The sequence below is a fragment of the Bombina bombina genome, chromosome 11 (assembly GCF_027579735.1).
Source record: "Bombina bombina isolate aBomBom1 chromosome 11, aBomBom1.pri, whole genome shotgun sequence".
In the NCBI taxonomy this organism is placed as follows: Eukaryota; Metazoa; Chordata; class Amphibia; order Anura; family Bombinatoridae; genus Bombina; species Bombina bombina.
In genome coordinates, this window is record NC_069509.1 from 93,419,432 (window position 1) to 93,433,116 (window position 13,685).

At 39.0% G+C, this 13,685-nt stretch overlaps 1 protein-coding gene across 3 annotated transcripts in view; it reads right to left on the reverse strand.

Moving 5' to 3' along the window:
• Positions 1–13,685, reverse strand: part of SEPTIN12 (septin 12) — a 387,862-nt gene that overhangs the window by 44,146 nt on the left and 330,031 nt on the right. For all 3 annotated transcript variants that reach the window (XM_053694544.1, XM_053694546.1, XM_053694545.1), the window contains 2 exons: positions 1,655–1,771; positions 1,467–1,548 (listed from right to left, as the gene is read on the reverse strand). In XM_053694544.1, the coding sequence (XP_053550519.1) occupies positions 1,467–1,548; positions 1,655–1,771 (199 nt within the window). The remainder of the gene's footprint in view (positions 1–1,466; positions 1,549–1,654; positions 1,772–13,685) is intronic.

Genomic DNA, 13,685 nt, shown 5'->3' on the forward strand with positions numbered 1-13,685 from the left:
TTCTTCTTTCTCTTGCTATCTTTATTTAAAAGGCAGGAATATGATGCATAGGAGCCGGCCCATTTTTGGTTGAGAACCTGGGTTATGCTTGCTTATTAGTGGCTAAATGTAAGCCCCAAATAAGCTAGCGCTATCCATGGTGCTGAACCTAAAATGGTCTGGCTGCTAAGATTTACAGTCCTGCTTTTTAAATAAAGATAGCAAGAGAACAAAAGAAAAATTGATAATAGGAGTAAATTAGAAAGTTGCTTAAAATTTCATGAATCATGTTTAGTGTTTAGTGTCTCTTTAATTGTACATTTATGTTATGTTATGAAATGTAATTATGTGAGAGATCTCTAACTACGGCCCTGAACTTATAACGCTTTGGGGAACCTAGAAAGATGTTTTGGTATTAAAAATATAATAAACCGCAGTTGAAAATCGTACAAACACAAGCATGCTGATGTGTAACACCAATTTATGTCAAATTTATTATAAAACTTGTGTGCCAAAATATTTACAGTTATGAATATAGTGATTCGGTGCAATTTAATTTATTTTATATTGTGAAATGTTTAAAGTAAAGGAAACCAGAGCTTCCAATCACCTGACATTATGCATTGTATAAATAACCACTTAAACCCTAGCAGAATTACCCAGCCATGCACCTTGACCTCACCCACAATCTATCCTGACTCCACCCCACGCTTTCTGGCCCTATATAATGTTGCAGGGTATGAACTAGTTCTGTATTAGTAATACACTATAGTAGACAAGCTAAAAAAAATATATATTTTTCTTATGGCAGTCTAGTAACATTTTTAGGCCTTAAAGGAACTCTGTATTGAAAAATTGTATCCCTTAAAGGGACACTCAAGTTAAAATTAAACTTTCATTATTCAGATAGAGCAGCAATTTTAAACAACTTTCCAATTTACTTCCATTAACAAAATGTGCACAGTCTTTTTTATTTAAACTTTTTGAGTCACCAGCTCCTACTGAGCATGTGCAAGAATTTACAGAATAAGTGTGTATTCATTTGTGATTGGCTGATGGCTATCACATGATATAGGGGGAGTGGAAATAGACATAACTTTTAAAATTGTCAGAAAAAAATATACTGCTCATTTGAAGGTAATACTAATTGCTATTGCATTGTCTTGTTATCTTGCATTTGTTGATTATGCAAACCTACTGTGTTGACCGGTCCTTTAATGTGTTTCCAATGACTTGTTATACCAGTTGAAGCATATTAAAATATTTAACTATTTTTGCCCATTGAAATGACAACCTATTGCTCATGACAACATGCCCAGGGCAAATTGGCTGAGCCTGAAGAAAGACCTCCTTATTTGTGTGTGTGTGTGTGACAGATCGATCAAAGGACGAATGGAGAGACAGAACAGACAAATAGTCAGACAGATAAATAGATAGACAATTTTTTTCTAGATCTTCCCCCCAAATGAAAAGGGCTTTTCTTTTACCAGTTTTGATTATTAATCTGATCTCCAAATCCCGGGGTGTCAATAACCGTGAGCCTCATCTGTATGCCTCTCTCTTCAATAACTGCATGGAAAGAGAAAGATGTTATATTTGGGTATATAATTACAGACAGTCTCGCTTGTTAGAGGAAGGAAGGCTTTTCAGGTAAGCACATGCATTACTGACTCACCGTGACTAACAGCTTTCAATTCTAGTGTTTTGGGGATGCCAGCACCAGGAATATTTCGGATCACTTTGGACTTAAAGAGAGTGTTGACCAGGGTAGACTTCCCTAAACCACTCTGACCTGCACACAGTTAAAGAAACAGGAAGGCAGAAGAGACAGGCAGAAGGGTGTAGCATTAAGGAGGTATATGGTATGGTAGCGCATGATAGAAAAATAGTGAATACAAAGAAATGTAATATAAAGTGTGTATTAGGGAAATTACAAGTAAGAGAGGTTGGCCAAAAAAAGAGAAATAGAAAAGGGAAATAAAAGAGAAAAAAACACAAATGAGAATGATTAAACATTTGGAAAATATAACAAAATGATCTGCATTAAACAGCTTTACATACATAGACATATATTAAATGGACATTGTACTCATTATTTTCTGTTAAGTACATAAAAGAGCAGAATAAAAAATATTTTTGATTGAGAAAAAAGTAAATAAAACTGTTTAAATTTAAAGCGAGATCTATTGGGAGGAAGTTGCTTAATTTATCCCGCTTATTGGGTGAAAGGGAAAACTACAGAAAAATAGTTTATTCAGCACTAGCACATACATTTAAAAAAAGGTAATACATTTTAAAATACACTTTTTAGCTAGATCAGAAAAAGTAGAAAACCCCTTTAATTGCATATTAACCCTTATGCCAAGTCTAGAAGTTGTTAACAAATAGGCAAATCCCAGTTTGCAGGCGTCTATAACATACACACAAAACCATTTTATTTTAAGGATAACATAAAACACCATGAATTATAAAATAAATACATACATAAAATACTGTTACAATGTGAATGTTTGATGGCACATATGTTGTTTTATGTCATTCTCTACACTACACGCTACATCATTCTATGATCTGTATCAGCTAAAGGACAAAATTGCAAAAATAAAATGCTGTGTTACATTTTAGCAATATTGATTTTAAATATAAATATATATATATATATATATATATATATATATATTACTTGTGAGTGTGTTTAACCCCTACAAAAAGATTAAGCACATAGTTAAAAGGCAGCTACAGAGCAGCAATGCACAACTGGGAGCTAGCTGAACACATTAGGTGAGTCAATGACAAGAGACAAATGGGTGTTACCACTAATCACCAGCTAGCTCCCAGTAGTGCATGGTTGTGGATTTGGCTATGAACATATGCCTTTCAAAAAAGGATCGCAAAATAACAAAGTCAATTTGATAATACAAATTAATTTTGACTTTCCTATCCCTTTAAGCTTTCCTAATTCAGAAAGAGTATTTTTAAGATACTTTTAAAGTAAAAATTGTATGATTCAGATAGAGCATGTAATTTTAAGACTCTTTTAAATTCACTTCTTTTTTCACATGTGCTTCATTCTCTTGGTTACCCTTGTTGAAAAAGAAATATGCACATTTCCTACACTAGTGGGAGCTGGCTGCTGATTGGTGCCTGCACACATTATGTCTCTAGTGATTGGCTAAATAGATGTGTTCAGCTAGCTGCCAGTAGTGCAATGTTGTTTCTTCAGCAAAGGATAACAAGAGAATGAAGCAAATTTGATATTAGAAGTAAATTGGAAAGTTGTTTAAAATAGTGTGTTCTATTCAAATCATGAAAACAAATTTTGGGGCTTCCTGTCCCTTTAACTTTGACTTGTATGTCCCTTTATTTAAAAAAAAAAAAAGTCTTTAGGGTAATATGCACATATCGTTCAGTAATAACGAGAAACTGAAAATTAATGGTAATAAATGTGTTTCTTATTTTAAAACAGGAGTCAGCATTCATATCTATGGTCTGAAACTCAACATGCAGGCACGCCTTTATCAAATAACCCATATTGTGCTGTGCTTTGTAGTTATACAAGGGCAGGTTATGTGCTGTATTAGAACTACAATTCCTCCTCCTGTTTACTTAAAAAATGTACTTCTACCAAAAGATCTGAATATACTTTAATGCAGGGCTCGACAAACCCAGGAGCCTAGTAGCCACTGGCTCCTAGAATTTTACACCTGGCTCCTAACTTTTTGGGGTTTTCTCCATATGTCTATATACAAATCCAACGGTCTGGCTCCTAAAAATATGCCTGGCTCCTAAATATTCAAGCACTGCTTTAATGGGAATCTCCCACATTCCATGACCTGAGATGTTCCTGGCTATAAAGATTTCCCGGTTGCAAATAGTAATTTTACCTTTTAGACATATTTTACATTAGATGATTTCACATTCTTCAGTAATACAGCAATAATAGCAACCTCATATGTCTCTAATGGTATAACATTATGGATACAACAATTAAAGTATTGCATAGGATACTAATAGTCTACCAGATGTATTGATATCATTATTACATTATTGCATGCAAAGATCTATGTGTTTAAAACCCGAAATGGGGTTAAATGCATTGTTAAATGGACACAATTGGTGATTGACAGCTATGGACATATGCCACCCCTGATTGGTTTAGCAGCTGTATTTAGCTCTGGACCAGTGATTCACTGCCAGTCCAGATCTCACTGTACTGTAACTTGCTTCTCTTTAATGTGTTCCCAATTACTTTTTATAAAATGTATGAGAAATGACTCCTTTATATTTGTCCTGATGGAGAGAAGCTGAAGAGCAGAGTTAAATTATATATTTATACTTAAAGGGACACTGTACCCAAAAATTTTCTTTTGTGATTCAGATTGAGCATGCAATTTTAAGCAACTTTCTAATTTACTCCTATTATCAAACTTTCTTCATTCTCTTGGTATCTTTATTTGAAATGCAAGAATGTGAGTTTAGATGCCGGCCCATTTTTGGTGAACAACCTGGGTTGGCCTTGCTGATTGGTGGATAAATTCATCCACCAATAAAAAAGTTCTGTCCAGAGTACTAAAACCAAAAAAAAGCTTAGATGCCTTCTTTTTCAAATAATGATAGCAAGAGAACGAAGAAAAATTGATAATAGGAGTAAATTAGAAAGTTGCTTAAAATTGCATGCTCTTTCTGAATTACAAGAGAAAAAAATTGGGTACAGTGTCCCTTTAAAGGGACAGTAAAGAAATAATTAGACATTCATGATTTAGACAGAGAATACAATTTTAAACAACGTTTCAATTTTCTTCTATTATTTAATTTGCTTCCTTCTCTTGTTATCCTTTGCTGAAAGGTTTATCTAGCTAAGCTCAGGAGCAGCAAAGAACCTAGGTTCTTAAGACCGCTGCTCCATAACTGGTCCGCCTACTCTGAGGCTGCGGACATCAATCCTATACCTGCTAGTGGCCGAGAATCTGCAGGGGGCGGCATTGCACAAGCAGTTCTGGTGAACTGCTTGTGCAATGACAAGTTTGTAAAAAGGGGCAGTCTGCAGAGGCTTAGATACAAGGTAATCACAGAGGTAAAAAGCATATTAATATAACCGTGGTGGTTATGCAAAACTGGGGAATGGGTAATAAAGGGATTATCTATCTTTTAAAACAACAACACATTTTCTGGTAGACTGTCCCTTTAATACTGCGTCTGGCCCTGCAATTTTATGTAATGTATATGCTTGCCCAATGCCCAGTCACAGTACGCATTTTGTGGCTTATGCCATTATCTGTTGTAAATTGTACAGACTCTTCAAGGGAAAGGGAAGGAGGTGTGAGATTATATATGTGTAAAATGTATTACTAAGTGCAGAAATAAAAAACATTGCTTTAGAAAAAATTAAAGGGACAGTGTACTGTTAAGCTTTCTCTCCTTTAATGTGTTCATAATCATCCATTGTACCTGCTGGAATGTATTCAATTGTTTACACATAGATCCTTTACTCTGATATTAATATTTGGAATAGCTGATTTTGCCTGCTGAAACCACCCCCTATACTGATTTTTTTTAATACTGCAGTAATGGGTAGAGGAAAGCAGTGTAAAGAAGAGGCCACACTTGTAATCGTCATGCCAAATGGGGTTATGAGAGATAGGGACTCAAATGTTTATTTTAAATTGTTCTCTTGAAGTACTAGGCTTTGTATATACAGACAGAGATAAGATAAAGAATTATTTGTGTCTGCAAGCTCTGCCCATTTTAATGGATTGTGGTTTCAATGAGCAAAAACAGCTATTTATTATACAAAAATAAACCTAAACAATGAATTTCCCATAAATGTTATCATCTGCAGCTGGTATAAGTCACTGGAAACACACAAAGGGGAGGCAGATTTTACAGTACACTGTTTCTTTAACTAAAAAAAAGGAACACTGCACATATCAAAACCAACTTCACCACAATGAATAATTGACATCTTTATGTAGATATGATACTATTCACTTCCCAACACATTATATACACACACACACACATATATACAGTATATATATATATATATATATATATTATAATTTATGTTTTTCATGGTTAATTTACCTTTTATTGCCATTCTGGCAGCCAAGACAATGCCAAAATGCATTAGTTAAAGGGATACTAAAACCAATTTTATTCTTTCATGATTCAGATAGAACATGCAATTTTAAGCAACATTCTAATTTACTCCTATTTTCTTCGTTCTTTTGCTATCTTTATTTGAAAAAGCAGAAATGTAAGCTAAAGAGCCGGCCCATTTTTGATTCAGCATTTGGGTAGCTCTTGCTAATTGGTGGCTACATGTAGCCACCAATCAGCAAGCGCTACCCAGGTTCTGAACCAAAAATGTGCTCCTAACCTTACATTTCTGCTTTTTCAAATAAAGATAGCAAGAGAACAAAGAAAAATTAATAATAGGAGTAAATTAGAAAGTTGCTTAAAATTGCATGCTCTAGCTGAATCATGAAAGAAAAAAATTTGGGTTTAGTATCCCTTTAAAGGGACAGTGTACTGTAATTATCTTACCTTTAATGTCTTCCTAATAATCAATTTTATCTGCTGGATTGTTTTGCTGGTTTGTTTTACACACATAGTTTTTTTTCCCTTTATTTTGTCATTTGAAGTAGCTACTGTTCCCTGCAAGCTCATTCCACGAAATAAATAACACTATTTCATATATGAAAATAAGCCTAAAGGAACAATTTCCCATATATTTTATATTATGCCGCTGGTATAACAAGTCATTGGAAGCATGTTAAGGCAAAACCAATTTTACAGTACACACAACTTTAACGATCACCATTGTAGCCTGTATGTCGGCGGTCGTTCACATGTGCTGGATACAGCACAGGTCTTGTCGATGTCACTTCCGGAGGCATGTAGCCCTAGCTCAGCTTTGCCACTGTTGGCGAAGCTGCCAGAGTAAAATCCTTAACGATTGTGGACATCCAATGTACGTGGTCGTTAAGGGGTTAAGTGCTCGCTCCCTGAAGCCTGTGCATGCAACAAAATACTCACCTTACAGGCAGAGCAATTAAATGAGTGAATCCCAATTCCATACACATTACAATTAGAGTAGCCACCTCAGCCATGTTTTCCTGGACACTTATAAGTTACACATGCAGCAGGGTGTGCCGAGGGGTAGATGCATTGCACCCCTGGATAGCACACAAATAGTGATCCTGGACAGCACTATTCATGTTCCTCTCTGAATACCCTGCGTAACTCATAAGTATCCAGAAAAACATGGCCGAGGTGGCAACCCTAATTACGATCCACTGCTTAAATTTCTATCGGCTAGATTACGAGTTTTGCGGTAACAGGGGTGGGGTGCTAACTTGCACGTTATTGTCACCGCTCATTTACCTACAGCGCTGGTATTACAGGTTTTCCTAAACCCGACGTTATTAGGCAAGAAGTGAGCGTAGAGCAAAATTGTGCTCCATACCGCACTCAAATACCAGCGCTGCTTAAGTCAGTGGTGAGCTGGTTTTACGTGCTTGTGCACGATTTCCCCATAGACATCAATGGGGAGAGCCGGCTGAAAAAAAGTCTAACACCTGCAAAAAAGCAGCGTAAAGCTCCGTAACGCAGCCCCATTGATTCCTATGGGGAAACTAAATTTATGTTTACACCTAACACCCTAACATAAACCCCGAGTCTAAACACCCCTAATCTTATACTGATTGGAACAACTAATAGTATGCAAGCTCAATCCTATTGGCTGATTGGATCGGCCAATAGGATTGAAGCTCAATCCTATTGGCTGATTGCATCAGCCAATAGGATTATTTCACCTTTAATTCCGATTGGCTGATCAAATTCTATCAGCCAATCGGAATTCAAGGGACGCCATCTTGGATGACGTCATTTAAAGGAACCTTCATTCGTCTTTAGTTGTCGGAAGAAGAGGATGCTCCACGCCGGATGTCTTGAAGATGGACCAGCTCCGCGCCGGATGGATGAAGATAGAAGATGCTGTCTGGATGAAGACTTCTGCCCGTCTGGAGGACCACTTCTGTCGGCTTAGATGAAGACTTCTCCCGGCTTCGTTGAGGACTTCTTGCCGCTTCGCTGAGGAATTCTCCCGGCTTCGTTGAGGATGGGTGTCGGTTCTTCAAAACTGTAAGTGGATCTTCAGGGGTTAGTGTTAGGTTTTTTTAAGGGTTTATTGGGTGGGTTTTAGCTTTAGGTTAGGGTTTGGGCAGCAATAGAGCTAAATGCCCTTTTAAGGGCAATTCCCATCCAAATGCCCTTCTCAGGGCAATGGGGACCTTAGGTTTTTTTAGTTAGGATTTTATTTGGAGGGTTTGGTTGTGTGGGTGGTGGGTTTTACTGTTGGGGGGGTTGTTTGTATTTTTTTTTACAGGTAAAATAGCTGATTTCTTTGGGGCAATGCCCCGCAAAAGGCCCTTTTAAGGGCTATTGGTAGTTTAGTTTAGGCTAGGGTTTTTTTATTTTATTTTGGGGGGGCTTTTTTATTTTTATAGGGCTATTAGATTAGGTGTAATTAGTTTAAATATCTGATAATTTGTTTTTATTTTGTGTAATTTAGTGGGGGGGTTTTGTAATTTAGGTAATTGTATTTAATTTATGTAATTTATTTAATTGTTGTGTAATGTTAGGCGTTAGTGTAACTCAGGTTAGATTTTATTTTACAGGTAAATTTGTATTTATTTTAGCTAGGTAGTTAGTAAATAGTTAATAACTATTTAGTAACTATTCTACCTAGTTAAAATAAAAATAAACCCTAAGCTAGCTACAATGTAACTATTAGTTATATTGTAGCTATCTTAGGGTTTATTTTATAGGTAAGTATTTAGTTTTAAATAGGAATTATTTAGTTAGGGACAGCAGATTAGGGGTTAATAATATTTAACTAGTGTTTACGATGCCGGAGTGCGGTGGTTTAGGGGTTAATATGTTATTATAGTGGCGGTGATTTCAGGAGCGGCAGATTAGGGGTTAATAATTTTATTTTAGTGTTTGCAATGCGGGAGGATCTCAGTTTAGGGGTTAATAGGTAGCTTATGGGTGTTAGTGTACTTTTTAACACTTTAGTTAGGAGTGTTATGCTACAGCTTTGTAGCGTAAAACTCATAACTACTGACTTTAGAATGCGTTACGAATCTTGTGGGATAGGCTGTACCGCTCACTTTTTGGCCTCCAAAAAAAAGCTTGTAATATCGGCGCTATGGAAGTCCCATTGAAAAAAGACTTTACGAAAATTGCGTAAGTTAATTTGCGGTACGGCCAAAAAAGTGTGCGGGACAGCTGTACCTACAAAACTCGTAATAGCAGCGTTAGTGAAAAAGCAGCGTTATAACCCATAACGCTGCTTTTTTACTCATAACGCAAAACTTGTAATCTAGCCGCAAGTAAGCTGAACTGAAGGTTTGTGGGACTTATTAGTTAAATAAACTTTATCAATATATGAATAGACAGCTTTTACATTTGCTGTCACTTTAAGCTTTAACACAGGCCCACCCATATGCTTTAAATTACCAAAACATCTGTCCTATATATATAAACCTACAAACCTAATTTCTAATTACAATCTGATATACCACCTGCTTCTGGAAGTCAGATTGCTTACACAAAAGTCCAGGATGCTGAGGGAGTAAGCTTTTAGCAAAGTATAAAATATGCAGTAAGTAAGGCTATGGATATAAAGAGTAGGGATTTATATTAATACATCAAATTCTTTAATTATGTTTAAATAAACTACTGGTCCAATGTTTACAGAAAAATAATTTAAAAATGAAAGCAAAAACAGAATTTATGTTTACCTGATAAATTACTTTCTCCAACGGTGTGTCCGGTCCACGGCGTCATCCTTACTTGTGGGATATTCTCTTCCCCAACAGGAAATGGCAAAGAGCCCAGCAAAGCTGGTCACATGATCCCTCCTAGGCTCCGCCTACCCCAGTCATTCGACCGACGTAAAGGAGGAATATTTGCATAGGAGAAACCATATGTTACCGTGGTGACTGTAGTTAAAGAAAATAAATTATCAGACCTGATTAAAAAAACCAGGGCGGGCCGTGGACCGGACACACCGTTGGAGAAAGTAATTTATCAGGTAAACATAAATTCTGTTTTCTCCAACATAGGTGTGTCCGGTCCACGGCGTCATCCTTACTTGTGGGAACCAATACCAAAGCTTTAGGACACGGATGAAGGGAGGGAGCAAATCAGGTCACCTAAATGGAAGGCACCACGGCTTGCAAAACCTTTCTCCCAAAAATAGCCTCAGAAGAAGCAAAAGTATCAAATTTGTAAAATTTAGAAAAAGTGTGCAGTGAAGACCAAGTCGCTGCCTTACATATCTGATCAACAGAAGCCTCGTTCTTGAAGGCCCATGTGGAAGCCACAGCCCTAGTGGAGTGAGCTGTGATTCTTTCAGGAGGCTGCCGTCCGGCAGTCTCATAAGCCAATCGGATAATGCTTTTAATCCAGAAGGAGAGAGAGGTAGAAGTTGCTTTTTGACCTCTCCGTTTACCAGAATAAACAACAAACAAAGCCAAAGTTTGTCTGAAAACCTTAGTAGCTGCTAAGTAAAATTTGAGAGCACGAACTACATCCAAGTTGTGCAACAAACGTTCCTTCTTTGAAACTGGATTAGGACACAAAGAAGGCACAACTATCTCCTGGTTAATGTCTTTGTTAGAAACAACTTTTGGAAGAAAACCAGGTTTAGTACGCAAAACCACCTTATCTGCATGGAACACCAGATAAGGAGAAGAACACTGCAGAGCAGATAATTCTGAAACTCTTCTAGCAGAAGAAATTGCAACCAAAAACAAAACTTTCCAAGATAATAACTTAATATCAACGGAATGTAAGGGTTCAAACGGAACCCCCTGAAGAACTGAAAGAACTAGGTTGAGACTCCAAGGAGGAGTCAAAATTTTGTAAACAGGCTTGATTCTAACCAGAGCCTGAACAAAGGCTAGAACATCTGGCACAGCTGCCAGCTTTTTGTGAAGTAACACAGACAAGGCAGAAATCTGTCCCATCAAGGAACTTGCAGATAATCCTTTTTCCAATCCTTCTCGAAGGAAGGATAGACTCTTAGGAATCTTAACCTTGTCCCAAGGGAATCCTGCAGATTCACACCAACAGATATACCAAATTATGTGGTAATTTTCTGGTTACAGGCTTTCAGGCCTGAACAAGAGTATTAATAACAGAATCTGAGAACCCTCGCTTTGATAAGATCAAGCGTTCAATCTCCAAGCAGTCAGCTGGAGTGGGTCGAACGGACCTAGAACAAGAAGGTCTCGTCTCAAAGGTAGCTTCCATGGTGGAGCCGATGACATATTCACCAGATCTGTATACCAAGTCCTGCGTGGCCACGCAGGAGCTATCAAAATCACCGACGCCCTCTCCTGATTGATCCTGGCTACCAGCCTGGGGATGAGAGGAAACGGCGGGAACACATAAGCTAGTTTGAAGGTCCAAGGTGCTACTAGTGCATCCACTAGAGCCGCCTTGGGATCCCTGGATCTGTACCCGTAGTAAGGAACTCTGAAGTTCTGACGAGAGGCCATCAGATCCATGTCTGGAATGCCCCACGGTTGAGTGACTTGGGCAAAGATTTCCGGATGGAGTTCCCACTCCCCCGGATGCAATGTCTGACGACTCAGAAAATCCGCTTCCCAATTTTCCACTCCTGGGATGTGGATAGCAGACAGGTGGCAGGAGTGAGACTCCGCCCATAGAATGATTTTGGTCACTTCTTCCATCGCTAGGGAACTCCTTGTTCCCCCCTGATGGTTGATGTATGAACTTGGCCCTCGCTAGCTGAGGCCAAGCTTTGAGAGCATTGAATATCGCTCTCAGTTCCAGAATATTTATCGGTAGAAGAGATTCTACCCGAGACCAAAGACCCTGAGCTTTCAGGGATCCCCAGACCGCGCCCCAGCCCATCAGACTGGCGTCGGTCGTGACAATGACCCACTCTGGTCTGCGGAAGGTCATCCCTTGTGACAGGTTGTCCAGGGACAGCCACCAACGGAATGAGTCTCTGGTCCTCTGATTTACTTGTATCTTCGGAGACAAGTCTGAATAGTCCCCATTCCACTGACTGAGCAGGAACAGTTGTAATGGTCTTAGATGAATGCGCACAAAAGGAACTATGTCCATTGCCGCTACCATCAAACCTATCACTTCCATGCACTGCGCTATGGAAGGAAGAGGAACGGAATGAAGTATCCGACAAGAGTCTAGAAGTTTTGTTTTTCTGGCTTCTGTCAGAAAAATCCTCATTTCTAAGGAGTCTATTATAGTTCCCAAGAAGGGAACCCTCGTTGACGGAGATAGAGAACTCTTTTCCACGTTCACTTTCCATCCGTGAGATCTGAGAAAGGCCAGGACAATGTCCGTGTGAGCCTTTACTTGAGGAAGGGACGACGCTCGAATCAGAATGTCGTCCAAGTAAGGTACTACAGCAATGCCCCTTGGTCTTAGCACCGCCAGAAGGGACCCTAGTACCTATGAGAAAATCCTAGGAGCAGTGGCTAATCCGAAAGAAAACGCCACGAACTGGAAATGCTTGTCCAGGAATTCAAACCTTAGGAACCGATGATGTTCCTTGTGGATAGGAATATGTAGATACGCATCCTTGAAATCCACCTTGGTCATGAATTGACCTTCCTGGATGGAAGGAAGAAGTGTTCGAATGGTTTCCATCTTGAACGATGGAACCTTGAGAAACTTGTTCAAGATCTTGAGATCTAAGATTGGTCTGAACGTTCCCTCTTTTTTGGGAACTATGAACAGATTGGAGTAGAACCCCATCCCTTGTTCTCCTAATGGAACAGGATGAATCACTCCCATTTTTAGCAGGTCTTCTACCCAATGTAAGAATGCCTGTCTTCTTATGTGGTCTGAAGACAACTGAGACCTGTGGAACCTCCCCCTTGGAGGAAGCCCCTTGAACTCCAGAGAATAACCTTGGGAGACTATTTCTAGCGCCCAAGGGTCCAGAACATCTCTTGCCCCAGCCTGAGCGAAGAGAGAGAGTCTGCCCCCCACCAGATCCGGTCCCGGATCGGGGGCCCGCATTTCATGCTGTCTTGGTAGCAGTGGCAGGTTTCCTGGCCTGCTTTCCTTTGTTCCAGCCTTGCATAGGTCTCCAGGCTGGATTGGCTTGAGAAGTATTACCTTCCTGCTTAGAGGACGTAGCCCTTGGGGCTGATCCGTTTCTGCGAAAGGGACGAAACTTAGGTTTATTTTTGGTCTTGAAAAGACCTATCCTGAGGAAGGGCGTGGCCCTTGCCCCCAGTGATATCAGAGATAATCTCTTTCAAGTCAGGGCCAAAGAGTGTTTTCCCCTTGAAAGGAATGTCAAGCAATTTGTTCTTGGAAGACGCATCCGCTGCCCAAGATTTTAACCAAAGCGCTCTGCGCCACAATAGCAAACCCAGAATTTTTTCGCCGCTAACCTAGCCAATTGCAAGGTGGCGTCTAGGGTGAAAGAATTAGCCAATTTAAGAGCACGAATTCTGTCCATAATCTCCTCATAAGAAGAAGAATTACTAATAATCGCCTTTCCTAGCTCAAACTAGAAACACGCGGCTGCAGTGACAGGGACAATGCATGCAATTGGTTGTAGAAGGGAACCTTGCTGAACAAACATCTTTAGCAGACCTTCTAATTTTTTATCCATAGGATCTTGGAAA